Source organism: Passer montanus, unplaced genomic scaffold (genome assembly GCF_014805655.1).
Source record: "Passer montanus isolate IOZ18808 unplaced genomic scaffold, ASM1480565v1 scaffold178, whole genome shotgun sequence".
NCBI classification, from domain to species: Eukaryota; Metazoa; Chordata; class Aves; order Passeriformes; family Passeridae; genus Passer; species Passer montanus.
This window is the reverse complement of record NW_024365159.1, coordinates 28180-55989: the sequence shown is the minus strand read 5'-3', so window position 1 is coordinate 55989 and position 27810 is coordinate 28180. Positions and strand designations below refer to the sequence as shown.

The window sequence follows — 27810 nt, the reverse complement described above, 5'->3', positions numbered from 1 at the left end:
TTAAACAAATAAAGTTCTTTTAATAGCTCTGCAACTTTAGCATTCAAGTGAATATCATTTTATCTTGCATAATATCAACATCTAAAAGTCAATGCAAATAACAGAGTTTTTCATAACATTTTCAGGGTTTTGGTCCCTAAACATTCTATATCTGAGCAAGGCATATCTGCTATTTGGGTTTTGGTTTTTTGGTAGCAATGTCAGTCAGTGAGTCCCAAGGCTCTTTAATTTCTTTTCCCTCTTCTTCACCTTCTTGAAGACACGTTTATGCTCAGAATCATCCTCTGGATTTTTTCGTCATTCCTTAAGTTATTTGCTTTTGCAGCACAGATCTTGTCTTGCTGGTCTTTCATCAGCTGCTCCAGTTCAGCCAGCTCAGCCTTCAGTGGTTCCAGAGTGCTGTCTGTGATGCTGGAAGAGACACAGGGAACGTGATGTTGTTGGAAACTTTCAAACTGCTTCAGGTTATTTGATCCTCCAAGAAAATACATTTCAATACCTGAAAGGCTGCAAAGCATTCCATGGAATCACAGAATTTGGGTTGGAAGGGACCTTAAAGCCCACCCAGTCCCAGCCCCTGCCATGGGCAGGGACACCTTCCACTATCCCAGGGTGCTCCGATGGATTCATCGTGTTCTGGTGTGAGACAAGGCCAAAGAAGCTGTTTCACCAGCTGTCCTTCACACCAGAAAAACTGCCATGCTCTGGGTCCAATATTTACATTGTTTGTGAGTTTTAAGGGCCCCTAAAATCTGTCCCCAGAGACAAGCCCAGCTGCCCCTGGCCACGCTCACCTCTGCTCCCTCCGCAAAGCCTCCGCGTGCTCCCTGTTCTCCTGGCGCCACATCAGCAGCTCGTTCCTCATGGCATCCATGTCCTCCTGGATGTAATCCACCATCCTGCCCAGCCTGAAGACGTGCTGGCACACAGTCTGAATGGAGCCCTGGAACTTCTCGATTTCTTTGGCTACCAGGTCTCTCTCCCTCTTCCTGGATGCTTCTGAGACAATTGGCTTCTCCTAAGAGAAGGGACAAACAGGGGAAGCATCAGAATTAGGGAAAAGTGTTGCTGTAAGTGGAATGAAGGATGTTTGGAGACTGAAACAGGGAAGGAGCTGGAGAAGTGTTCATGACAGTTTGAAATGGAAGAGAAGAATCGTGGAATCACAGAATAGTGTGGGTTGGGAGGGATCTTAGAGCTCATCCCATCCCATCCCCTGCTCTTGTCTAAGCTGAGACCCCTTGTGTGAGGACAAGAGGCTTGACTCCATTTTCATCAGAAGGCTGATTTATTATGTTATATATCATATTAAAATACTACATTAAAACTATACTAAAAGAACAGAGAGAGAAGAAGGATCAGAAGGCTACAAAGCCAAGAATAGAATAGGAATAGAATGCATAACAAAATCCTGTGCCTGCTCACAGCCTCAGCAGTACATCCTGCCATGGACAGGGACACCTTTGATTATCCCAGGTTGCTCCAAGCCCTGTTCCAGCCTAGAACACTTTCAGGGATGGGGCAGCCACACCTTTCTGGACAAGCTTTGAAAGCAGCATCAAGTTCTGTGGCTGTGTGGGAGCTGCAGGGCACAGCCTCCTCTGAGTTCTCTGCATCAGCCCCTTCAAAATGCTTCTCTCCCTCCACTGCCCGTATCTGGATCTCCAGCTCCTAGTGCTGCTCCTAACAACAGCACTTCAGAGCTGTAAGAGCCGTGCTTACTCCCTGCCTTGCACTCCTGGTCACTGTAAAACCATACAGGCTGCAGGTGTGGCCTCCATAAACCCCACTACTCCAAAGGAATTTGGGCTTGTGCTACTTCCCTCATGTGCAGCCAGCAGTCTCTGTGGTGCAGCTCCTGAGGCCTCTCAGCTCGCTGCAAGTCAAATTCAGAGTTTGCTCCAATGGCAAAGCCAGCAGGAGCAAAAGGATGCTGTAAAAAGAGCAGAGTGATGCCACGCTGCTAATACACTGGAATAATCTTATTCCAGCAAAGCCATTAAGGCAAAGCCCACTGGGATTTTCTCCCCCATGAAGAAAAAACAACCTCGTTTTTCTTTCCTCGTTCTTTTCCAACACTCCTGCAGGTCAAATTCCCAAACCCAGACACACAGAGCTTGAAGTAGAGTTTATTTGAAGTAATTCTGTTCGTTTATTATATGCCAAAAAACTAGAAAGGCCTTTCCCTGCCACCCCAACCAGAGGGCGAGCTGATTCCTAAGCACAATTCCTGCTGAACACAGAGTGGGACAGGGAACCTGTCCCCTCCTGCCCTCCTCCCAAGTGCCTGGCCTCCTTTGCCAGCTGGGGCTGTTTGCTCAGCTGGCTTTGGAGGCTGCAGGGCATCCTGCCAAGCACACTTCAGCAGCCCTGGGCTGGCTGGAGGGCTGGGGACACAGAGAGACGTGTGTGAGGAAAACGCCCTGCCGAAGGTGCGAAGGCTGAGCCCCGCTGGGGCTGCTGCCCATGCTCTGCCACACACGTGGTGCAGGAAATGCTGCATTTCTGACTGCACTGGGGCTTGCTCTTTGCCTGGTTCCAGCAGGAGCTGCGCTGAGGTGACAAATGCTGCTGAAGCTGAGCCCTGTGCTGCCCAAGTCACCTCAGGAGAGCTGGCTGAGCTGTTTAAACAACACAGCCCTGAGTTCCCTCCTGTTCAGGCCATGCCTTCTTTACAGCAGCAGGTGTTCATTACACCACGCCAGCCACAGGATTCAGGGCTTTTCTGGAGCCATCCATGCCTCTGCTGTCCTTTAGGATAGAAGGGTTGTGATCTCACAGCGTTTCAAGAGCTTCTCTCTCTGTCCTGACTCTTTTTGTACTCCTTTTCCTGCTCTGTGCTCCACCCACAGCACTGCATTTTCCACATGGGGCTGGCAAGTGAACTATGCAGACAAGCACCTCCAGTCCATCAGCAGAGTTGTATTGGGTCCAGCAGCTTCCCAGGAAGATCTCCCATTCCTTTGTTTTTCCTCTGCTAAGTGCTCCAAACCCTCACCACTCTCCTCCCCGCCATCCATTATCTGAAGGCTCCGCCAAGAAATAAGGAATTTATTTCACATCCAGCTCTCTCAGAAGGGAGAAGGCTCAGCCAGTCCATTATCTGAGGTTGGTGTGTGAAAACCTGCTTCATTTCTATTTTCCAAATGCCAAGTTCTGGAATGTTTCCCAAGGCATTCTGCTGGAAAAGCTGGCAGTGCATGGTTTGGCTAAGTGCACTCTTCAAGGGATAAAAACTGGCAGATGGCCTGCCCCCGAGAGGGATGGGGAATGGGGCCATGGGTCACCAGTGGGGCTCCCCAGGGCTCAGTACTGGGCCCAGCTCTGTTTAGTATTTTTGTCTCTATCAAGGATCTGGATGAGGGGATGGAAGTTGCAGACAGAGTTGGTGGATGTGGATCTGCTGGAGGGCAGGAAGGCTCTGCAGAGGGATCCATGGGCTGAGGGTCTGCAAGGCCAAGGGCCAGGTCCAGCCCCGTGGGATGCTGCAGGCTCAGGGAGGAGCAGCTGGAAAAGGCCCTGGCAGTGCTGGTGACAGGGCTGAACACGAGGCCAATGGCCCCCAGGCTGTGCCAGCCGTGGTGTGACACAGCCCAGGGCAGGGACTGTCCCTGCTGAGGCCCCTCCAGGGCCATGTCCAGCCCTGGGCCCTCCGGCCAGAGGGACACGGAAGGGGCTGGAGCCCCAGGAGGAGCTGAGGGAGCTGGGAAGGGGCTCAGCCTGGAGAAAAGGAGGCTCAGGGGGCCCTTGTGGCTCTGCACAACTGCTGAGAGGAGGGGACAGCTGGGGGGTCAGGCTGTGCTCCAGGGAACAGGGACAGGAGGAGAGGGAACGGCCTCAGGCTGGGCCAGGGGAGGCTCAGGGTGGACATCAGCAGAAATTTCTCCATGGAAAGGGTGCTCAGGCCTTGGCAGGGGCTGCCCAGGGCAGTCAGGGGTCCCCATCCCAGGAGGTGTCCAAGGAACACTTGGATGTGGCACTGGGTGCCCTGGGCTGGTGACAAGGTGGGCATCAGGCACAGGTTGGATTCAAAGGTCTTGGAGATCTTTTCCAACCCAAATGATTCTGTGATTCTGTTTCTCATCCTTGTAATGCTGGCATGACTTCTCTGATACCAAGACAGACCAAACAGCCTATACTTCCCTCCACAGGGATCAAAATAAAAAATGAAATAGAAAATAAAATCCCACAATTCAGTAAAGAAGCAAGCCAGAACTGGATGCTTTAGATACAGAATATATCCACAAAGAGATCTACACAGGTCTGTAAACACAGGTCCAACTCACAATTTGAAATACTCCAGGCTAAAATACACAGCTGCTTGAAAAGCTCAAGTGAAACAACAAAAAAATTGGAGTATTTTTCATTAATCAGTCCCTTAAAGTGTATTAGTAAATACTGAAAATTAATTATAGTGTCCCTGTAACTCCAGCATGTTCTTTGTGCAATGGAATACTTCAAAAGTGAGATTAAAAGGAGAAAATATCCAAAGTCTGTCATGGAATTACAGGATTATCATGGTTGGAGAAGACCTTTAGGATCATCAAAGCCAACTGGCACTGCAAGAACTGAAACATAACACCACTAAAAAATCTATTAAATACTATTTGAAATAAAAATCTAGTAAATACTATTCATACAGGTTCATCAATAGGCTTGTTTAAAAAAAAATTTAAATTAGTGTCTGAAACACATATGATACTGAAGTAGTGTAAGAACTCCCAAGTTTCAAGAAAAATTTCCTCCCAAGAAAGGTTTCCCAACCACAAAGCACAGCAGCTCAACCCATGAAAATCACCATCCTTTCTTTGTCTCATTAATACTGTGCTAATGATCCCAGAATCCTGGAGTGATTTGGGTGGGAAGGAACCTCAGAGCCCATCCAGTTCCAAGCCACACCATGGGCAGGGACACCTTCCACTATTATCCCAGGCTGCTCCAGGCCCATCCAAGCTGGCCTGGGCCATCCAGGGACGGGAGAGCCACGATTCCATATCCTGCAGCTCAAGGCTCCGAATTGTCACTGTGACACTCCCAAGCTTTGCCAACTCACACAGACTGTAAATAATTAAGGGAAGAGAAATCCATGAGAGCCTGTTCCCAGCTCCACAGTTGCAGCTATGGGTTAAAATCTCTGGAATGATGGCAGATGGTTTCCCCCAGCCGGCGACGTGGGCGGTACGAGCCCCCAGTGCCACCTTTGCACAAACGCGTAACGGGAGATTTTCAGCTGGGAGGAAAACGCCAGAATCCGAATTGTTCCAGGCTTTTTCATCAGAAAATTCAGACCCTACACCTCAAGCAACTCCCCTTTCCCAACAGCCCCAGAACCAATAAATTATCCCCGTGGAAAAGGCTGGATCACTTCTGTAGGCCCAACACGTTTCCTTTCCTTCGCGTTTTTCATAAGGCACCAAGACAAATGTTTGCTTTGGATTCCTGGAAAAAAGGCTGCTTTTCCCATTACCTCCATGTGAGCAGAACGCAACCTGGACTCGGGTGCAGCCACCTGAGAAATCTGAAAGCAGGAATTTTCTTTTTTAATCAAGAAGGTGGAAATTATCAACAAGGCTCCAGAAGCCACCAGAATTTCAAGAAACAGCATTTGCTTACTTTTATACACCTTCAAAGCCCTTTCTTTTTTTTAATTAACAGGCTTTTAAATATCAATCAAATTAGTACAAGCATCCATCAAGCATTTCAATAGTTTCTACAGCCCCTTTTAACACTATTATTACGTCCCACTAGGAAAACAGACCCAAGTAATCACATTTTATTGAGCTCCACCATTTCCCCCCACTTCTTTCTACAGGACAGGGCAGAAACTTCATTTTGTACAAGTAACTGGGATACATCCATTGCAAAACCAACAAGGTGGGGTGCTTTTTTATTGTATAAAATATATTTTTTGATCATAAAGGGTGTTTTCTTTTCCTGGTTTTACAGAGTCTGTGTTTTAAGTAGATTGTAACTATCCACCAGGGATCCCCATAAGAAACTCTTTCACAGAAGCAAGGGGGAAACAGTAAATGTTAAAGCATTTCACATGAACAGGATGCTTTTTCTGCTGATGCCAGGTATGGGGTTCAGGCACAGGCCAAGGAGCTGGAGACACAATGTTCTTTATCACTGCACTTCCCAGAGTCAGTCTGACCTGCTCCTGAGCTGGAAGGCTCCACAAGAAAGTAAAAGAATGGCTCTTTCAAGAGAGCTTTTTCAATCTCTTTTTTTTTTTTTCTGGAGGGTGGTGGTTTTCCATACTAACTGAAGTTCATACTGGATCCTTCCAAAAAGAGCTGGACTTTTCACCTGTCCACGAACACCCACTCCAGCCCACACACCCACCCTGCTTTCCTGGGGAGAAGTCAGTTTCCAAAATCTCTTGTATTTGGGGCAGTATTCAGCACACAAAGCAAAATTATAGAACCATGGAATGGTCTGACTTGGAAGGGACCTCAAAGCCCATCCCACTCCAACCCCCTGCCATGGCAGGGACACCTTTCACTGTCCCAGGCTGCTCCAAGGCCCAGTGTCCAACCTGGCCTTGGGCACTGCCAGGGATCCAGGGGCAGCCCCAGCTGCTCTGGGCACCCTGTGCCAGGGCCTTCCCACCCTCACAGGGAACAATTCCTTCCCAATATCCCATCCAGCCCTGCTCTCTGGCAGTGGGAGCCATTCCCTGTGTCCTGTCCCTCCATCCCTTGTCCCCAGTCCCTCTCCAGCTCTCCTGGAGCCCCTTTAGGCCCTGGAAGGGGCTCTGAGCTCTCCCTGGAGCCTTCTCCTCTCCGCGTGAGCCCCCCAGCTCTCCCAGCCTGGCTCTAGCCCTGTGAATCCTGAGCCAGAGGAGACAAGCCAGGAGATGATTCCAGCTGAAATTAGTGACAGCAGAGCACATTAGCTCACCCAGGATGCCACACTGGTGCCAGTTCTGCCCAGCCTTCCCTTTCTCCTCACACTCCCTGTCCAGAACCTCCTCCTGCTCAAAGAGCAGCCTTCCCTGGTGAAAAAGCACTTGGAATAAACCTGCTCCTTGTACTAAACAACTTCCCTTCCCCCAGGCCGTGCCCCAGCACCTTGAAAGACGTGACAGGCCCTGTGCTGTGTCCTTTACACACTGCACCTCTCCTGGGGGCAACCACAGCTGCCACACCACTTGCACACACCCTTTGTGTCCACAGATCCATCTGCTGTCTCACTTGGATTTATAGTGCACCCAGGACAGGAACTGGGGCACAAAGGAGCCCTGACACCAGGATTATCCCCAGAGTGGCCAGAGCCCTGTTCCTGTGTTCACAGCTTGCAGCATGACTGCGTGGGGGGCACATTTCTGTTCCCTACAGCTGGGAGCAGTGTAAGGACCCTGGAGCACACATCCCTCCATCTGAGCTCCTGTGCTGCTCAGCTGCTGGGTTAAAAACCCTGTTCTGGAGGAACTGTGTGCTTGCACCAGACACTTCCCACTGAACTAGCATCACATCACCATCAAGAGAGATGTGGAAACCCTTCCATGGGTAACTCCTCCTCCATCCCCCTGTCAGCATTCCTGAGGACACCCCAAGCTGGCAGGACGCTGTGGTGGGAGCGATGAGCCTCCCCCAAACACCAAACTGCTGGCATTTCTGACTGCAGCTGCTGAACACAGCACATTCACTGCACGGGCTGGAGGGCACACCCAGATGTGCAGCTGATGGGTTAATGTAAAAATCAGTGACCTGCAGCTCTTCAAACAAACAGAATCAGCACTGATTACATCTGTCCTGAGCTCTGAAGTGCATAATGTACCACACTGGTAATTCAAGTTAATATTGCCCAGGTGCTGAGCTATTCAACACCACTTGTTCCTCCCAGAAGCCTCCAAGCTGCTGCTTTTCTGAAGCCCTTTTGGTAGTGCAAAGATGGGAATTCTGTTATCCCACTTGCCTCAGCTATTTAATAACCTGCCTACGTTTTTCCACACATCAAATAAATGAAGTGGAATACAAAATGGAACATCTGTTTCTTTCTCTGGTTGACATTAGAGGCTTAGACTCTAAACAAATACATTTAGGAAGTTTTTTTAGGAATTTGTTAGGCTGAACACAGCTAATCAAGGCAGCAAAAATCTTGTGTATTTTCAGAATGACCCCTTTGTTTGACCTCAAAATTGTGTATATTATTTTAAGTTTCTGCACATGCAAAACCTAGATGATGAAAGTCCTAGTTTTCTTTCCTTCTCCCCAGTTCTCCTTTATTAAAACTCCTTAAAAAGCAAATGCATGTTTGGGAAACACAGCACAGAAAGGGTTTTGGAGGAATGTTTTTAACATAAATAAATGTTCCCCAGGCATCAGCAGCTGGAAGGTGTGAAACATCCCTGAGAGGGCACCAGCATTACATTTGGATTAAGCATTAATCCACCAACTTCACCTCATTTCTGGTTGATTAATCCCCAATAAATCAGGTGGATCCATTGATCATTTTTTTGCTGAATACTGGAGGTAATAATGTATTAACCAAAAGTTCCAGCACTCAGACTGCTATTTTTTTCCCTCTTCATTTTCCCAACTGGCAGAAGATCAAGGCTTTGAAGACTAATGAATAGAAGTGGGAAAATACTTCATTTCTTTTGGATGTATTGAATAGTTTAATAAAATGAGGGAAAATTAACATTCTAGTGGCAGATAGAGGGAAGATGGAATTTCCCAAAGCAAGTTTTCTTTCAAGTATTCCCTGGATTTTTGGATATAGCAGTACCCTTAATTTTACTCTGTGATGCACAGCACAGTTTGGAACATAGTTGCATCCTGATGCAGAGGATACTTCTGGAGAGTTTGATGGAAAACAAATTAAATAGACAGAGAGGCATTCCCAGAGGCAAGGCCACGTTGGAAATTTGGGGGTTTTTTTAACTTTCACTGTCACAACAACTCCATTCTCTAGAATGATTTCCCAGGATTCAACTGCATCTCTAGCTCTTGTTTTCTGAACTGTCAAGTGCCTGTCATGCACTCCAAGCATTTTTTATCATCTTTTCCATTCAACTCTGCTGTCAAGGAAAACTACACTTCTCTCTGGATCACAATTTCAGGAAAACCACAGTTATCTGTGGATCACAATTTCAGAAGAACCACACCCCTCTCTGGATCACAATTTCAGGAAAATCCCACTTCCCTCTAGATCACAATTTCAGAACTAGACTGCTCTCTGGATCACAATTTCAGAACTAGACTGGATGGATCCCAGCCCTTTCCACACCACAACCTGAAGAGCAGGAGCAGCACAGGAACCTCCTGCAGCAGCAAGCAGCTGCTTGGCCAGGCCATCCCATGGTATTCCAGGAGCTGGGGCAGGTTTCCATGTGATGGACTAGGAAGTCAGCAGGCTTTTTTCCAGAATTAGTTCTCTATTCTCAGCACTGCTAATGCAGAGCAGGGCTTCAAAAGTGCAACAAAAGCCAAACAAGTGCTGAATGAATGTTTCAGGGGCTGAAAACCAGCAATGGGACTCAATGGTGATTGTAGAGGGTCATAATTGGCCATTTAAAAATATTTAAGGGGTTAAAAAGGGACTGTTTTAGTCTGTTACTCTCAGTCAGGGGAAAAGCCCAACCAGAAAATACAGCGCAGACACCAGAGGAAGCTTCCTGAGCTTGAAATCCATGTGATTGTGTAAATCCTCCCCCATTATCCTGTTCCATGGCCAGTGCTGGACACGACACACCACCAAAGAGGGCAGCCCAGGGTGAGGGAGTGCTGAGAGACAGCACTGATGAATTCCTAACGCTGTTCCCAAACTGAGCTGGGAACTGATGATCCAACAGCACCATCTAGTTATAAACCCGGGAACAGGGACAGCTGCATGGCTCGGGCTCAAGTGCCAGCTCAGGAATGAGCTTTGGAGCTGCTGCAGAAACTCCAGAATCAACCTGGAACCCTTCTTTGTCTCCAAACAGTTCTCTAAAGGCAGAATTTCACCAAGCAGGCCAACGTTCCCATTGGATAATCTCATGCCAAGCAGCCACAGACACCACAAGAAGCACATTTCTAACAAATGGATGCAATTCAGCAAGCTGGGTAAAGCTAAAACCACTCCTAACAGACTGTGGGCAGCAATCTAAAGATGTTTTCCTCTTTTTAGAAGGATTCAATTTCTTCAGCTCTAAAATTATCCCAGATGAATTTGGGCTGGAAGGGACCTTAAAGTCCATTCAGTTCCATCCCCTGCCATGGGCAGGGACACCTCCCACTGTCCCAGGCTGCTCCAAGCCCCATCCAACCTGGCCTTGGACACTGCCAGGGATCTGGGGCAGCCACAGCTGCTCTGGGCACCCTGTGCAAGGGCCTGCCCACCCTCACAGGGAACAATTCCTAATTCCCAATATCCCACCTAACCCTACCTGGGCTCATCAACCACAGCCCTTGCAATACATGAAAGGAATTTTCTTCCAGGCCTGGACTTCAGCCAATCCCAAACTCCAGAAAGGAGGATACTCCCCCAGGAGTCACATTTGCCATCCAAACTTTCTCAATGTGCTGGAAAAAAAAGGAAAGCCAGAATAGGCAGACAGGAGTCTGCTTCAAGAGTCTTCAGGAGTCACCATTGATTTCACAGAGCTCTGTGAACAGCTGGTCTCAAACACTACAGACCATTCCTGAAAAGCATACACGTAGGAAAACCCTACAGTGCTGAATCAGATTAAAATATAAGTCACTGGAAGATGCAGGAGCTCATGGAATGCATTCACCACCCCAAAACACCATGTACTTGTCTAATTTTATGAGACTTTTATCACTGCAGTGCTTCAGTGCTTCTCCCCAGCACACCAAAATGGATTTAGACACTTTCCATGGGATCAGAAGAGCCCACCTCAGTGTTCTGCCTTTGCTGCCTCTCACACCAGGAGCTCTGCAAGGCACACAAAGCCAGAGCTCTCTGTTGCAACAGGAAGACACTCAAATATGGGGGATCAAGCTTTTGCTTCTGGATTGTCACTGCTAGATCCTTCCCACACACTTTCTAAGTGATCCAAACAACAAAAAATCCCTACAAAACTCAGCAAAAACAAAACCTACCTTCCCCTTCTCAACTGTGGAAAAAATCACATAAGCAAGACAAGACATGACAGAGAAAAGCTTGATCACAGATGGAATAAATCACATTTAAAGCAAAGAAAAAGGTCACAATTGCAACATCTCATCTCCCAGTTCTTTGAAGGCCATTGCCACCTCACCCTGTCTGTGGTCTGTGATGATTTCTGTGATGCCTCATAATCCTTCTTTGTTTCTAGGATTCTTTTCACCAGCCCACCTGTTGAAAAACCAGGATTTTTCTAAGCATTGATGGACACTAAACAGTTTTAAACATTCAGACAATAAAATAAAGCCCAACTGCTTTGTTTTTTTAATGCAGACAATTTTTAGAGCAACATAAGCAGCATTTTATTTTGTATTTTAAACACTGACACACAAGGTATTTGTTATCTGACCTTTTTTCTCCCAATCTTTTCTAGAACTTGTCTTTCAATCCAACCTTGTATCTCGGAGCTGACAAGCTGTACCTGACACTTGAAGAAACATTAATTTATGAGCTTTATGCAGAATTTTAAATCCTGCTGACATTGAGGATGCATAGAAAATGTGTCCTTAACACAGTTGTAAATCCAGCTGCACAGGAAAACAAGCCTGGGTAAGTAAGTTGGTTTTCCTGCAAACGTTGCAAACTCCTTCCCTCAGGAGGAATTTTAGTGCTCTGTTCAGCACTTTAAGTGTTCAGCATTTGGTTTAAACCCAGGGGTTGATTCTAGATCTGTACAAATATACATAAAAGCAAACGTACCATGCTTTTGATCCTCAACCAGCTCCACTTCTGGCTCCTACACATGCAGGAAGAGAGCTTTAGTTGCAAAAAGTTGGCATTGCTGTAATATGGAACTATTCAAAAATATTCAGCTGGAGGGTATTTCAACAAGTCAGGGAATCATGGAATGGTTTGGGTGCGAAGGAACCTTAAAGCTCATCCCATTCCACCCTTGCCATCGGGAGGGGCACCTTCCATCATCGCAAGTTCCTGCAAGACCCATCCAACCTGGCCTGGGACACTGCCAGGGATCCAGGGGCAGCCACAGCTGCTCTGGGAATTCCAGTCCAGCCCTTCCCCACCCTTGGAGCCAGGAATTCCTTGCAATATCCCATCCATCCCTGCCCTCTGGCAGTGGGAGCCATTCCCTGTGTCCTGTCCCTCCAGGGCTTTGTCCCCAGTCCCTCTCCAGCTCTCCTGGAGCCCCTTTAGGCCCTGCAAGGGGCTCTGAGCTCTCCCTGGAGCCTTCTCCTCGCCAGGCTGGACATTCCAAACAAAATATGGAAAAAAGGTTCAGTCAGCCGCAACAGGAACAGACCTTTGGCATCTCTGGCAGAGGTGCTGCTGTCTCCACCACGAACTGCTCGTCCTCCTCATCAGACACCTGCAGCTCCCTGAGCACGGCCGGGGCCATTTTAGAGCTGCTGCTCCTGTTAGGGACACAGGGAACAGGGGAATGAATGGAAATGCTGAGATCTAACCAGAATAAACTTCACTCAGCTGAAAGCCATCAAAAGATCACAGAACCCCAGAATCAATGAGGCTGGAAAAGCTCTTCAAGTCCAATGTGTGAGCAATCCCCACCCCGAGCACTGAGTGCCACGTCCAGGCCTTCCTCGGACACTCCAGGGATGGGAACTCCACCATGAGGTGACCATCCCAAACTGCAATGCCAGAGGAGCTGGGAAGAGTGTGCTCCAAGGAACACCCCCTCTGCATCTCGCTCATCCCTCACCTTTCTGGCATTAAGAGCTCAGTGCTCTCCTGATGTTTCACTCGCGGAGGTGCCGGCCTCGCGCTGCCGGGACGGGGAATCCTTCTGCAAGAACAGCGGGAATGGGGAAAAATCACATCCATGAGGGACACAGTGTGGCATTCACACCCTCTGAAAAAATCCCTTCACCCAGGATTCTTCTCCTGAGAAGCCTCAGAGAAAAGGAAAACAATTCTTATCTCATTTGCTTCTCCTGTGTTGTGCTCATGTGGAATGTGTTTGGAGATTGTTTACCCACAGGTGATTGTTTCCTTGGATTCTGCTGTGAGTTGTTTTCACTCTTTGGCCAATCAGGGCCAAGCTGTGTCAGGACTCTGAAGAGCCACAAGTTTTCATTATTATCTTTTTAGCCTTCTGTAAGTATCCTTTCTGTATTCTTTAGTATAGTCTAGTATAGTATAATTTAATATAATAGAGTATGATAAAATAATAAATTAGCCTTCTGAGAACATGGAGTCAGATGCATCATTCCTCTCTGCCACAGGGGTTCCTGCAAATACAATAACACAGCAACACAAGCCTTTGCTGAGCAAAAAAAAAAAAAAAAATCTAAACATTCAAATTAAAAAGCAACTTCACCTCATCCATAATACCATCCTTATGGAATGCACAGAGGAAATGCAATGTACTCCTCAAAATTTTTACTAAAAATTTTACTCAAAAATGTTACTAAAAATTTTACTCCATGAAGCAGTTTATGGATTGAGAAGGGAAGAAGGACGGAAACACACCTTTGGGCAGGCCGAGGTGGGACATCAGGAGGTGCTTCCCCATTTTCAGGCTTGTCAGGAGCTGCATTCTCCACTTCTCTTTCTATTAAACAAAACACCATAAAACTGGGGCTTAGCTGGGCTAGGAAAACCTCAGTTTTTTATGACAGTATTTGGAATCTAGGCACTGCACTGAAAAAAAACACTTAAATTTCTTCCTTTTAATAAGTTTCTTAATATTGTGAAATTCCCCCTCTGTGAAAATGACATCATCTCACTCAATGCTTTTGTCTCCCTTAACCTCTTATATTCCCCTACTGGGATTCTTGCTTGAGGTGGTGGCTACTCCTCAAGTAAAGTCTACTCAAAGCATCTAAACTCAGCCAGTTATGTTTAAAAATTCTATAATACATCACCAAAAGGGCAAAAAGCATAGAGAAGAGCTTGATTTATTAAAAAGCATCTCAAAGCATCTAAACTCAGCCAGTTATGTTTAAAAATTCTATAATACATCACAAAAAGGGCAAAAAGCATTAGAGAAAAGCTTGATTTATTAAAAAACACGTTTTTCTGTTAAAAGTTTTCAACTATGTTTGATGCTGTTCTTTTGTCACTGGAATGTTATTGAGTCTCTGGCAAATTAATCTGTAAATAACAAACAGATTGATTTTTTAGAAAAATTCTATTTATTCTGAAATCTGATCAGGTTAGGCATGAAGCACACAACAGGAATTACATCCAGAACCTGAGAACTACTCCCAGGGCCAGGAAAAGTGGGATAGAGAGTCTTGTTGCTCTGCAACAAAATATAACTGAAACAGACAGAAATAATGCTTTAAAAGATCCTGGAAAATCAGTTTACTTCACCTAATAAACAATGTTTTATAATCCTGGGCTCATGGAATGGCTTGGATTTGGATCTTAAAGGTCCTGAACCTCAAAAATGAGGGGTTTACAGTGCCTTGGTGAATAAAGCTGAAAAACAACATCAGTCAATAAAATAAAGGTTGAGCTCAATGGTAAAGGTTGGACTTGATGATTTTTGAGATCTTTTCCAACTTTCATTATTATTCTGATCCTGAATATTTGGTTCTTAAACCACCCAGGGATCCAATCCAAATCCATAATGAACCTGGGGCTACTCCTCTTGCATCCGTCCAATTATACCATAAATTTATTTTCCACCCCAGATGCATTCCAAAGGACAAGACAGCTCCAAGAGATGAAAGGGAATTCGCGTGGAAGTTCTCCCAGCTGGGGAAGGTCACACAAATGTCTTGGCCATCCATCCATATTTCATTAGGCTGCCACAGCCATGAGGCCCTGGAGGCCAAAGGTGGGCTGGGAACACCTCCCACATCCATGGGATCCATCCTCCCAACCAGCTCAAGCATCTGCAGCTGGAGAGAACAAAAATGCAGCTTTTTGCTGCAATTTCAGCTCCTCCTCCTGCACTTTGCTGCCATGGCTCCATGTGTGTTGTACCTGGTCACACATCCATGTCTTGGGAGCTATATCCAGCTTGGTGGGGGGGGAAATGGAGGAGTGAGAAAGAATGCAGGGATGGAATTTTCCTCTGGAATCCTGTAAAATGCAAACACTGAGACTCCCAAATAGTTGCACAAAAAGGCAACGTGCATAGATTCCCTTCTAACACAGAACAACTCACCAAGGGATTCAGGTGCAGCCATTTGCCTCTTGGAAAACAAAAGAACAGGAAAAAGGAAAATAAAAGGAATTGCTTTATCAGGGGATGATCATTTTTCAAGGCAGAGTATGAATCAGATGTGATTAAAACAGACAGCAGCACTTGGATTAAGTGAAATCACCCTCCTTACATCATTTAGCTGCATGGATTTGACCCAAACACTCCAGCTGGGCTTTCCATGGCAGCCACACTTTAACCTTCCCTACCTTTCTGTTTTTCTGCAAGGCCTGGTTCATTTTTCTCCTGCAGCTCAGCAGCACCATCCTCTGAAATCCCATCTGCCACACTCCTCATGTCCACAGCTCCTGTAACAAACCAGTTTATAGTCAAATGAAACCCAAGAGCCAATAAAAATTCAAAATAAAAAGCCATGCTAAATACCTGCTAGGACTTCTTTAAGGGCTACCCTAGTTTAACAAACCTTCTTCAGTGTCAATAAATCACATTCAAGGTGCACAAAGACTTTTTAAATGAGTGCTGACTGAATTCCTGAAAGCTGAAATATTCAGTGTAAACCTCTATAATTTATCTGCCCAGAGAGAAGAGACATTTCCTCCTGCTGTACATTGATTTATTTCCAATTAATATAAGGTAAAATAGAAAGCTCTGATCATCATCACCACTGTGCAACATGCATCAGGAAGTTTTCTGATCCTCTGGATTATTCACCTATGGCAAGCCCACTGTGTCAAAATAAAAGAGAGGTAACGCCCCAAAATATTCCTGGCTCTGATAAACTACAATTTGAGTGCTGCATCAGGGAGAAAGGAGTGTTTTAAAATACTCACCCTAAAGTCATTCCCTCTATTAAACTTACCAGGAAAACTGGATTCTGGTTTTAAAGGGACAATCCCTAAATATCATGTGTCTGGTCCTTACAGTTTAGTGCCATATAAAACAAATATAAAATTTTGGGAAATAAAAGAAGTTATAGGATCAGCTAAGGATCAGTAAGTAGTAAAATAAGGCTGCAGTTTTAATGGAATCCAGACAGGGGTTTTTCAGCTGCCAAATTACTCAGACTTCACAGCACAGGAGATGTGACATAAAAATTTCAATTTTCTAGCACCAACTTGAATGAGGCTCCTAAATTAACACACATACAGGAGGGGTTTTTCCAACTTATTTAAGGTGCCCAAACAAGGCTATTCATTATCCTGAAATTAGGACTGATATAACTCCAGTATTTTGCCTCATACTCATAGAAATAAAAAAAAAAAAAAGTAGGAACTTGGGAAGACTTCCAGCAACATATGATCTCTTTATATGAATTATTAATAATAAGATTGGAAAGTTAAGTGCATTAAGATTTTCATGCACTGATTTTTAACCAGAACTGCCTGTTATTAACAGGCATCAATTCACAGGTGTCACTGATTCTTCTGAATAGAGACATTAAAGTGATTTATTCTTTTATTCTTCTTCTTTAGGATTAAAATACCAGGGGCACAAAGCACTGAAAGGAAATTAGGATCAATCACAGAAATAAGAGGAGGAGGAAAGGCATTGAAATACAAACAGAAATTTCCATTCCACTACTGCTGTCTGAACTCTGGGTACAAGCCACCTTTATTCCTTATCCAGGAGTTTCTCCAGGCTCTTCCTCTTATTTTCCTACACAAAGGGATGGCATTGCTAAGCTAAGATTCTTTTCCTCCTGACGTGCAATATTTGGGATATTCTGAAGATAATCCACTTTCCAGTCAGTGTGTAAACACAAGATTTAAAGGCTGAATTATAGAAGTTGGTGACACAGTGCCAAAGCCCACAGGAACCCGGGCTAGCTCTGAACATTCCAGTAGCCACGACAGGAGTGGGGAACAGCTGGGGACTGGGGTGTGCCCCAGCTGAACATGAAGAGCTGCAAGCCCTGCAGTACATGCTGCTACAGCCATGGCAGGGAGCAAACAAAGGAGGAAGAAAGAGGCTCTTTGCCTCGAAATTCCACAAGGAAGGTTTATTCCAGGTGAAGGAGATGGATACAGAAAACAACCAATAGGGGCCTTTCAAGGGTGGAGCAAGGGGATTACACCCACACTGTGGGACCAATCAGCATAGGGGCAGGAGAGGGAAAAGACACATGGGCCAATGGGGCGTCGTGGATTAGGGGAGTTCCAAGTGGGTGCTTCAATCAGGGCTTGGCCCCAGGGTGAGTGGCAGGGAACATTCAGGAAAAAGGGGCAGGGTCGCCTTGACAGGCAGGGAAGGGACTAGAACAAAGGGAGGGGAATAGTTTGAGGGACAGCTTTAAGGGAGGGTACAACTTAGGGAAAGAAGATAACAGAATGAACCATTTAACAATAACTCAATGAAATAAACACGAAGCGCAACATCGTAATTGCAAGGAAGCACCTCCAGAGAGAAATAATTTATTTGGAAAGCCTGGACCAACTGTCTACTAAACCAAATTAAAACCATTTCAACCTTCACTTTGCTCTGCTGTAAAAATTTAACAAATGTTACATGTCAGAAATAGTTGCAGACAAGTCCAAAAGCTTGTTTAGAGAGTAATTACACAGAAATTACCAAAAGCAGGCTGAATTTCTGTCTGCAACTGTGCACAGGCAAAGAGAGCAAATTGAACTGAATCTCACTTCCTGTATCCCAAATCCCGGCAGGAAAATTGCCTCTTGGATTCACAAATGCAGGCTGGGAGTACAAACCAAACCCTGGCAAAAATAAACAGGGATATTTAAGTATTTCTGCTATTCCTATTCAATAACCCTGCAGCATATCTGATAGAAATAACAATATCCTCCCTGTGGTTACCTTCTCCTCCGGGCTTGGAGTGATGCCTTGATGCTTTTGCTGAAGGCTGCTTTGATATCCTTGCAGGAGTTTCATTCTGGAAGAAAACAAAACAAAACAAAACAATAAAAGACCAGAAATTTATATAACAGTAGATCTAAATATTATATCATTATATCTAAAATTTACTTCCTTGTGTTGCTTTTCTCAGTATTATACAGAGCAAATATTGACCCAAGAATTGATCCACGCGTTTATGTTGAGTTTATATCCCTCACAGCCTGTGGATATTTTTTCCTGGATAAATGCCACCTATTTTCTTTCACTTATTTGATGGGAAACAACTTCCAAATGGGAACTAAGAGTATCCGACCCTGTAGAATAAAAATGTTATAAAAAGGAGGAAGATTCCTACAATCACCTCTGTGTTTCAGCTGCATCAGATAAACAGCTCCTCTTCAACCTGCTGCAAAATCTTTTAGACTTCATTCCAAAAGAGAAGCAAGGATTTTAAAAACTGTGCTACTAGGCTTGCCCAGTCCATTACTTAAATGGCAACTTCCCTGGATAAAAATCCTGCCTAATAACCCAAATCCTGAAATATGTTTAGCACCTCCCACGATCTCTTTCCTTATGTGCTTTTTTTTTTTTTCAGTTTTCATCCAAGATTTTTGTTAGCCCTGCTGTTCATCATTAAGGTTGGAAAAGACCTCCATGTCCATGTTGATAACCTGAGAATCACAAATTCTGCCATTTTTATGCCATCAAAGAATGGTTTGAGTAGAAGGGACTTTAAAGCTCATCACCTTCCACCCCCTGCCCTGGACAGGGAAACTTTCCACCAGAAGGAAGCGTTTTTCATCTTTACAAATTCTGGCATGTTCTAAGGAAAACCAGACAGAATTCCAATCTTGAAGTGGTTCATCTTAATTTTAATTCTCCATAATAACCTCCACGAGCCCAACACTATGGAAGGAGGGAGAAGAAAGCTCTTATCCCATCAGGAGCACATCTGGCACACTACAGCCCCAGCAGCTCTCTGGGTGAGGTCATTATTAGCACAGGTGGGAAGGGAGCTGCCAATAGGTGCTGAGGCTGCTGCAAGAGGGGATTTGGTCATTTATTTATGTGGCTACAAACAGAATTTTTGTGGAGCCACATGTGCAGCCTGGCAGCAGGTGCAGGGTGAAAGCTGACGTTTACTCACTATGGCAGCACACCAAAACAGAAAGCCCACAATATTTATGATTGAGGGGCTTTCCAAAGGGAGATAAAAGAGGTTATTTCCCTTCAAGACTTTGAAAAGCAGCCACCGGAGCCATTAAAGGGAAATCTTGCACTTCATCTCACACCATGCTGGAAAAACACATTACAGCAGAATCCTTGATGGATGCATGTACGCTTCCCAGTCCTGAGTAATTATGTTTCCACGTGGAGAGGATCCAGAGCCTTCTGCAAACCATCCAGGCTGCTGCTTTGTCCTCATTATTAACCTTTAAAGAGGGCAAATTTCACTTCAAGACAGAAGAAAATGTTTGCTGGTGTTGCAGAGCTCATTATAAAATCAGCCACTGTGATTCCCCCCCTTATTCATCAGCTCTACTGATGGTTCTCTAATAATAAATAAGAATTAACTCTGTGAACAGCAATTTAATCCCACCAACCCTCCACAGTACTTTTCTTCTAATTAAATCCACAGTGCCAGGAGGTGTCTTTCCATCTCTACAACAGAAAGCATGCAGGTGTAATTTTATATAAATAAAACCACATACAAGGAAAGATCTCCACATACTAAGGCAGGTTTGAGTGCTGTGCTGATAAGATTTCTTAGGAAAATATCAATCAATTCTCTTTTCCTCACCTAAAGTCTGGAAAGATGATGTTCTATTGGTATTAGATCCTGCAAATTAAAAGCTCACAAACACAAAGAGATGAGGAAAATCTCATTAGATCCTGCAAATTGGTATTAGATTGGTATCAGTATTAGATCCTGCAAATTAGAACTTCTCAAACACAAAGAGATGAGGAAAATATCTGTTTTCAAAACAGTTTAAAGGATGGATTTCTGATATAACGACACCAAAGAGAGAGGGACATTCCCAGCTCCAGAGCAGAAATGTTTTAGCCACGTCCTGGAGATTTCCATGAAGTGATTCTCTCTGCTGTCCTTTTTTAATTCCACAGTTTCATTACATAACCTAACTAAGTTCCAAGAGGAACAGAAGTTCATTAGGCAAGACTTAGAGGGTGCTTTAAGTGACCATTTCCAGAGCAATAGAGTTTGCAGGGCAAATTCAAACCAATTCTGCAAGTGGCCAGAAATGACAGGATATTACAGAAAGCTTTAGCCAAGAGCTCCAGCTGCCATGGGAAACATGGAAGAGACTTTTCCAAGGTGTTTGGCCTCAGGGGGAAATGATTTACCTGTTCTGTGGCCACTTCCAGCACCAGATGCTCTGTGACCTCCCCCACCTCTTGTCAAGCCTAAGCAATAATGATCTTCATTATTTAGAAGGTCTAAAAGGCCATTTTAAATCTGATTTTTCCCTGAGATGGACTGAGAATGATCAGAACATGACTCAACCCTGATCCCAAACTGCAGGATGCAAGAGCCAGCCTTGAGGCAGCTTCTGATTGCCATGTGGTAGCCAAATGTCACTTAATTCCTACTTATCCCTGCTTTCTTCTAGCTCCAGAAAAAATTATGGATACCCATGTGATGACTACTGCACACTGGGTAACACAAAGAGTTTCTTTAGCAACAGAAAAATACATTTAAATTACCAAAAAGAGTCAGCCTTAAGTAGATTTGGAAGCTGGTGTCAATAATTAGCAGCAAGAAAAACTGAAATTTGCATAGAGAAAATCTCATTAAGCAAAGTCAGGAACTAAACTTTAAGAGACAGCTTTGCTGTACATGTAGAATACTAAAGAACACCAAAACCCTCTAAATTGATCTGTTCTCTAAAGTAGATGCAGTAAAAAGGTAAAGAGATTAATCCTGAGGAGGAAAACACAGTGGCTGACTTGTTGGATACTACCTCAAACTGCTTCACTTCTATTATAGTGGACAGATATATTCTGTAACTATCTGTAGAAAAAAATACATATAAAAAGGTAAAGAGAGATGCTGAAGATTTATTAATCCTGCAGCACAGACCACAAAATCAGATTCATAATATTTCATGTGCACAGAAAGTTGTTTGCCTTCTTTTGAATACATTTGTTTCCCTGACAGGTGATTCAGGTGGAGCCACAGTGGGTAAATTGGGGTAAATCCCTGTAAATAAAGGCTGGAAAACTCCTGGGAGGACCAGAAGATCAACCCCAGTCCATGAGATGCAATTTCCAATGATTTGCTGCTGGAATTTCCTCTAAATCACCTTGTGCAGCTATCTCAGCTCCCAAAATTCACTGGGCACATTTTCATGTCACCTCTCCCTTCCCCAACTTTAAAATGATGACATGGGCCATGCTCTGCTCCCAAGTTTGTTTGCATCACCTCAGAAATGAGCAACCTCTGCTGTTACGCAAGCAGGCAGAGGCAGGAATGTCATCTGGATTTCAGGTAATAATTCCAAAGCCTTGGAATCCCTCCCAAAAGCACTTAGGAGGGGAAATGAAACTTTACTGCCCCGCTGCATTATTGTGGTGCCCAAGAGCACGATGAGAGCTTGGGATGAGGCTCAGAATTTCCATTAGAGACCCAATTTGCAGGAAGTTTGACTTGGCCATGAATATTTGCTGGAGGCTAAAAAAAAAAACCAAAACTCTTTTATAAGCTCTCCCTCTCAGTGCCAATACCTTAAAGAGTTTGGTTGGACTGGAGTCAAGGAAGAGCCATAAATTTGTCATCTCATGGGGAAGACATGATATGACAGTGGGCCCAGAGACTCCTGCTAGAGCTGGGATCCTGCCTGGTTTTTCCTCAGCCCGTGCTGCTTTAGGTTCATTTACTGAAGTCTCCCTCTTTAAACATTTGGCCACGTGGCTCCGTAATTCCCCAAACTGCCTCAGGTCAGCAGGAAGCAGCAGATGGAGGCACAGTGGTGACACAAGCAGCAGCTCCTGTGCAGAGGCACTCAGCTGCTCTTCCAGCTGCAAACCATGGACCCTGAAACAACACTGGACTCCTTTTCTTTCTAAAACAGTAACTTCTGCTAAAATTCAAAAACAAATACAAAGACCCTATCAGCTTTCCAGGAAAGATTCTGAGGAATCAAGAAAACTCTTGACAGGGGGCTGGAAGAGATGAGCTCTAAGGTTCCTCCCAACCCAAACCAGTCTGTGAGCCTAAGAAGTGTCCAAAATAAAAATACACAGAAATAAAATCTGCAGAATTAAATAAATTGGGTAGACTTTTTTTTTTTGGTCCAAGCTCAGAGAAATTTTTAATAAACAAACAACCAAAAAAACCCAGGGAATCATCTATGTAATGTATTTCCCAGCCCTAAAACTTGCCATTTACCCATCTTTCAACCCTACATCATTTTTGAGCAGATTCCCAAATCAAAATGCAACACTTTGGTTATTCCTACCTCCTCCACTACTAACCTCAGTGTCTGGCTGGCACTTGCTATCTTTAGTTGGCCTCTGTGGTTTTCTATGCATGGATTCTTCAGAATCTGAGGGCTGGAAAGAAATGAACTGGTTTAGATTAAAGAGAAACATTTTGGTGCCCATCAATCCTGAATTTCTACCAACAGAATAGAAAGGCAGAATAGAAAATATTCAGAGGAAGAGGAAATAGAAGAGTAACAAAATGAAAGGCAATGATGAGGTGGCTCTCAGGGCAGTTATGGCCTATAATCCTTAGAACATCCAGATAGAAAATATTCAGAGGAAGAGGAAATAGAAGAGTAACAAAATGAAAGGCAATGACGAGGTGGCTCTCAGGGCAGTTTAGGGCCTATAATCCTTAGAACATGCAGGAATCCTAAACTGGTTTGGGCTGGAAGGGACCTTAAAGCCCATTCAGTCCCAACTCTGAGAAGGCCCTCCAGCACCTGAAGGGAGCCAACAAGAAAGATGGAGAGGGACTGGGGACAAGGGATGGAGGGGCAGGACACAGGGAATGGCTCCCACTGCCAGAGGGCAGGGATGGATGGGATATTGGGAAGGAATTGTTCCCTGGGAGGGTGCTGAGGCCCTGGCACAGGGTGCCCAGAGCAGCTGTGGCTGCCCCTGGATCCCTGGCAGTGCCCAAGGCCAGGCTGGACATTGGGGCTTGGAGCAGCCTGGGATAGTGGAAGGTGTCCCTGCAGGGGTTTGAAACCTGCAGGGGTTTGGAACAAGGTCTCTTCCTGCTGGATGAGCAGGAATACAAACATTAAAGGCCACTGGAACACACACACTCCCAACCACAGCGTGGGGAAAGTTCTTCCCCAAAGTAACATTTCAATTACCTTTTTCTCTGCTTTCTCCTTTCCATGTTCCCTGAGATCTTCCCCATCTTTTTCTCTGTCCCGATCTCTTCTTCTCTCTCTGTCTTTCTCTCCTTCTCTGTCCCTGGCCTTGTCTTTGTCTCTTCCTTTCAGCCTGTCCTTTTCTCTTCCTCCTTCATGTCTTTTCTCTCTTTCCTGTCCTTTATCATGCCTGAGATCCTCTCCTTGCTCTGGGTCTCCTTTTCCTTTGTTTTTTTCTGTTTCTCTTCCTTGCTTGTGTGTTCTGCTCTTGCCTCCTTCCCTCTCTTGTTTTTCTCCTTCCTTTGAGGCATCTCTTTCAGGTTCTTTGTGCCTGTCTTCATTATTCTTCTGTTTTTCCCTCTCCTTTTCTCTTTCTCTGCTCTCTTTCAAATCTCCTTTGGGTCTTCTGTCTCTGCTGGGGCTTCTGTCTTTAATTTCGGTGTCTCTCCTGCTCTAAAAGAAAGCAAACACTAAACATTAATTCCAACACATGGCAACTCAATCACACAGTGCCTCTACAAACTCAAAAATGCTAAAAATACCCGAAACAAATAAATAATGGTACCCCAGTACCTCTCAAAAATGCTACCTCTTTATCCTTATGGCTTTTTTGTTCTTCTGCTTTGGCCTCTCTTTCTTTATGTCGAGGTTTAGAGGGTGGAGGTTTCCCTTTAGCATCAGCTTTTTCCCCAGCCAAGACCTTTTTTACAGCAGAATCACTGGACAGCTGCAAGGAACAGAAAACCACCACTGAAATGAGTAAATTGTTTCATTAAATAATTAATGTAGTAATTATTATTTTAAGAATGTAACAATTCAGTGTAAAAAACATAATAATTCCAAGAAAGAATGCAATAACTCTGTGTAAGAACAGCCCCCGCAGTTGTTTTTAATCACCTGTCAAATTTCTCCATTATTGTATTTCCATAATCAAAAAAGCACAGCAGAAAAATTACTTTCATTCCCTAATTAAGAGATTCGACTGAAAGGAGATAAAGCCAAAGGTGAGCAAGTGTAATGCATCTGTATGTCAATATTTTAAAGGTCTGGAGCTTCATTTTATGCTTCAAATCTAATAAATGTTATTAGAAGACAAACAAATGAAGTGAACAACAGTGAATAATAAAATCCTTACTATGCAGAATGCATTTGGGACAATTGCAGAAGGCAGTGTGAGAAGGTGGCTCAAACTGAACATCATGAACTCTCCATCTGCTGTTACTAAGGGCTGACAGAATGTTTCTCCTGTGCAGTTAACGGCAGCAGAGGGGTAATTAAGGCACAGAATCATTTGGGTTGGACGAGACCTCCAAGGCCATCGAGTCCCCGCTGTGCCTGATCCCCACCTTGTCCCCAGCACAGGGCACCCAATGCCACATCCAGGTGTTCCTTGGACACCTCCAGGGATGGGGACTCCTGACCACCCTGGGCAGCCCCTGCCAAGGCCTGAGCACCCTTTCCATGGAGAAATTCCTGCCTGATGTCCAACCTGAGCCTCCCCTGACCCAGCCTGAGGCCGTTCCCTCTCCTCCTGTCCCTGCGTGCATGAAATCTGTGTAATTCTGTCCTACCTTATTCAAGCAACACCTCCCAATTGCCTGAAGGAATTCATTGGTTTTCTCAGGCTCGTGTCCAGCCACGACTCGTGCTGGTTTCACTGACAGTGGCTCCCCTGTCACCATCACAACAGCATCGATGGCCTTCTGAAGGAAGTTGATTTTGGATTCCTTATCCTGGTAAAAGAGCAATTAAGAGAAACTTTTATCCCCACAATTATTATCATGTTTGTTTTAGTTTCACCATGATACTTCACAAACAACCTGCCCCAACCGCCCTTCAATAAAGATGATGTCTTCCAGTGATTACACAAAATCAGAAGTAAACAAATAAAAGACCAAATCAACAAAGTAAAGCCAAGTGAAATTTCACAGAAGTCCTCACAATTACGGAATCTTCATGATTTCAGTCCTCCTTACAGCTCTCTCCTATTGATTACTCAGATAAAAATTATTCTCCTGATCCTCTACAACTCCAAGAGAGATCACAGTAAGGAAGCAGACAAGTCTTGCTCCTGACCAGTTTTGGGAAGAGGAACTCAAGGTTGAGACATTTTCCCCCACACTCCAGGATTTTGATCTCCTCTGCCTGAGCTCTGGAAAACCCCATGGACTCAAGGGCTGTGAAAGAAGTTTGTGAAAGAAATTCTCAGAGAGGTAGCAGCATGAAGATGCAGCAAAGGCCTGCTCAGCAGCTGCTGGGAAATCTGCTTTTTGGGTCACAAAGGACACTACCAAAAAAACCAACAAGGCAGTTACGAATGACTTAATTGTAGTTATCCTGACAGCAGTAGGAGCAGTCACAGAAATAAACACAGGCATTAATCAGTGACTAAAACGTGCAAGAACTGGCTGGAGGGATGAGAAGTCAGAGCTCACACTTCAGTTGCTACGTTAAACAAACACCATGGCATCAGCTGCCTAAGTGGCAACACACAAAGAAACTGCTTTGTTTGCCAGAAATCCGCAACTAAAGCTCCCAAATCAGGCTGGGAGTTGGGGAACCCGGCATCAGCTCAGCCAAAAATCAGGGGAAAAGCAGCAAACAGAGAGTAAAGTCACCCTTGGACTTAAGAAAAGGAGTTTTCAGTAATAGTATTAACCTTCTCTTTCAGTAATCAGCCAGTTTTATACTGCAATAAAGCTACTGTGGAATGCATATCCTAGACAGGTGAGTCCTGGGATATTAAACACAGATATTTAATGTATGTATCTATATATACCATATATATGTGTGTGTGTTTGTATATACACAAATATACAGAGCAGTAAGTTTAGGTCTTGAGAGACCACAAGACTCTTTAAAACCAAAAATTTGCACGCTAATCTATAGGTGTTCACCTCATGGAAAGAATAATATAACCCACCAGCAGGAACTTTTACTTCTTCACAAAAACAACAGCTCCTTGGTGCTGAACACAGAAAAGACCAGAAGAACCTTGTGGCCAGCTGCAGAAAACACTGCAAGCTAAACAAATAAAGAAGTCCCATGCCCACCTTGACATTATCTGACTTCAACTCGAAATCTGTGTAAAGTCCTCTCAGAAAACCTGTCACTCTGATCACCTAAAAAAAAACCAGAAGAAACGGGGTGAGTCAAGAACGTTTAAGCTCGGTAAGCCTTGTGGGGCAGCAGGAAACGTGTTCATCATGGAAAGGGTTTGGAGTGCAGTCCCCATCCCCGGGGTGCCCAGGGATGGCCGGGACGTGGCACTCAGTGCTGGGGACAGGGTGGGCATCGGGCACGGCACTCAGAGACGCCGGGGGCTTCTCCAAGCTCAGTGATCCCGGGATTTTGTGATGTGTCACTGTCCAGCCTGGGATACTTCCAGGGACAGCCACCCTGTGCCAGAGCCCGCCCTCACATCTCCAAGCTCAGTGATCCCGGGATTTTGTGATGTGTCACTGTCCAACCTGGGATACTTCCAGGGACAGCCACAGCTTTCCCAGGCACGCTGTGCCAGAGCCCGCCCTCACAGCAACAACTCCTTCCCAAAACCCCACCTAACCCCGCCTCTGCCAGCCTGACCCCCTTTTCCTACCTCTACAGGTGCCTTTCCACCCCGAAACCCCGGGATTCCCACACCGCTCCGGGCGCGCCCCTCACACCCACCTCACAGATCAGGTCGTGCAGGTAGCGGAAGGGCGGCTTGCTCAGCAGCGCGTCGGTGAGCGGCGGCTTGCGGATCACCTGCCCCAGGGTCTCCCGCGTTTGCCGCGACACCGCCTCGTTCATCGCGGCCGTGCCGGGCCGGGCCGGGCCGGGCCGGACTCGAACCGGGATCGCCGCGGGGCCCGCCCGCCCCCGGCCCGGCGCTCCCGGCGTGCCCCGCGCGGCGCGCGCGCGGCCCCGTTGCTAAGGGGCGCCGCGGCCATAGCAACGGGCCCGGCCCCGCTCCGCCCTCAGGGGAGAGAAACCCCAAAACAGCCCAAAAAACCCCAGAAACGGCCCCAAAAATCCCGGAAACGGCCCTAAAATCGCAATAAACAGCCCCAAAATCGCAGTAAACAGCCTCAGGCATCGGGAAACAGTCCCAAAAACAGCCCTCAAACACCTAGAAACAGCCCCAAAACCGCTGAAAAGAGCACAAAATCTCTGAAAACAGCCCTCAAACACCCAGAAACAGTCCCAAAACCCTCAAAAGAGCCCCAAAACCCAAAAAAAGCCCCCAAAACCGCGGAAACAGCCCTAAAAACACTGTAAACAACTGCGAACCCCCGTAAACAGTCCCAAAAACCAGGGAAAAGTCCCCAAAACCAGGGTAAACTGTCCCAAAAACCCTGGAAACAGCCTTCAGACACCTGGAAACAGCCCCCAAACCCCCGAAAAGAGCCCAAAATCACTGGAAACAGC

At 45.4% G+C, this 27810-nt stretch overlaps 1 protein-coding gene across 1 annotated transcript; it reads right to left on the bottom strand.

Annotated features, from left to right (window-relative positions):
• TRAF3IP1 (TRAF3 interacting protein 1) lies at positions 1-27281 on the bottom strand. The gene is made up of 15 exons (XM_039704615.1): positions 27070-27281; positions 26454-26522; positions 24972-25133; positions 23990-24127; positions 23401-23853; positions 22550-22627; positions 18017-18092; positions 15454-15552; positions 13561-13642; positions 12791-12874; positions 12374-12485; positions 11815-11851; positions 11210-11286; positions 795-1018; positions 1-411 (listed from the first exon to the last, which is right to left on the bottom strand). Exons 1-15 carry the CDS (start codon positions 27190-27192, stop codon positions 246-248), a joined length of 1980 nt encoding a protein of 659 aa, XP_039560549.1. The 5' UTR covers positions 27193-27281; the 3' UTR covers positions 1-245.
• Between the last annotated feature and the right edge of the window lie 529 nt (positions 27282-27810).

Coding starts and splice junctions, on each gene's coding strand:
- TRAF3IP1 (XM_039704615.1), bottom strand. CDS start 27,192: ATGAACGAGGCGGTGTCGCGGCAAACGCGGGAGACCCTGGGGCAGGTG. Junction 12,486..12,790: donor GAGCTCTTAATGCCAGAAAG/GTGAGGGATGAG, acceptor TGTCCCTAACAG/GAGCAGCAGCTCTAAAATGG. Junction 1,019..11,209: donor CATCACAGACCACAGACAGG/GTGAGGTGGCAA, acceptor CCCTTCTCTTAG/GAGAAGCCAATTGTCTCAGA.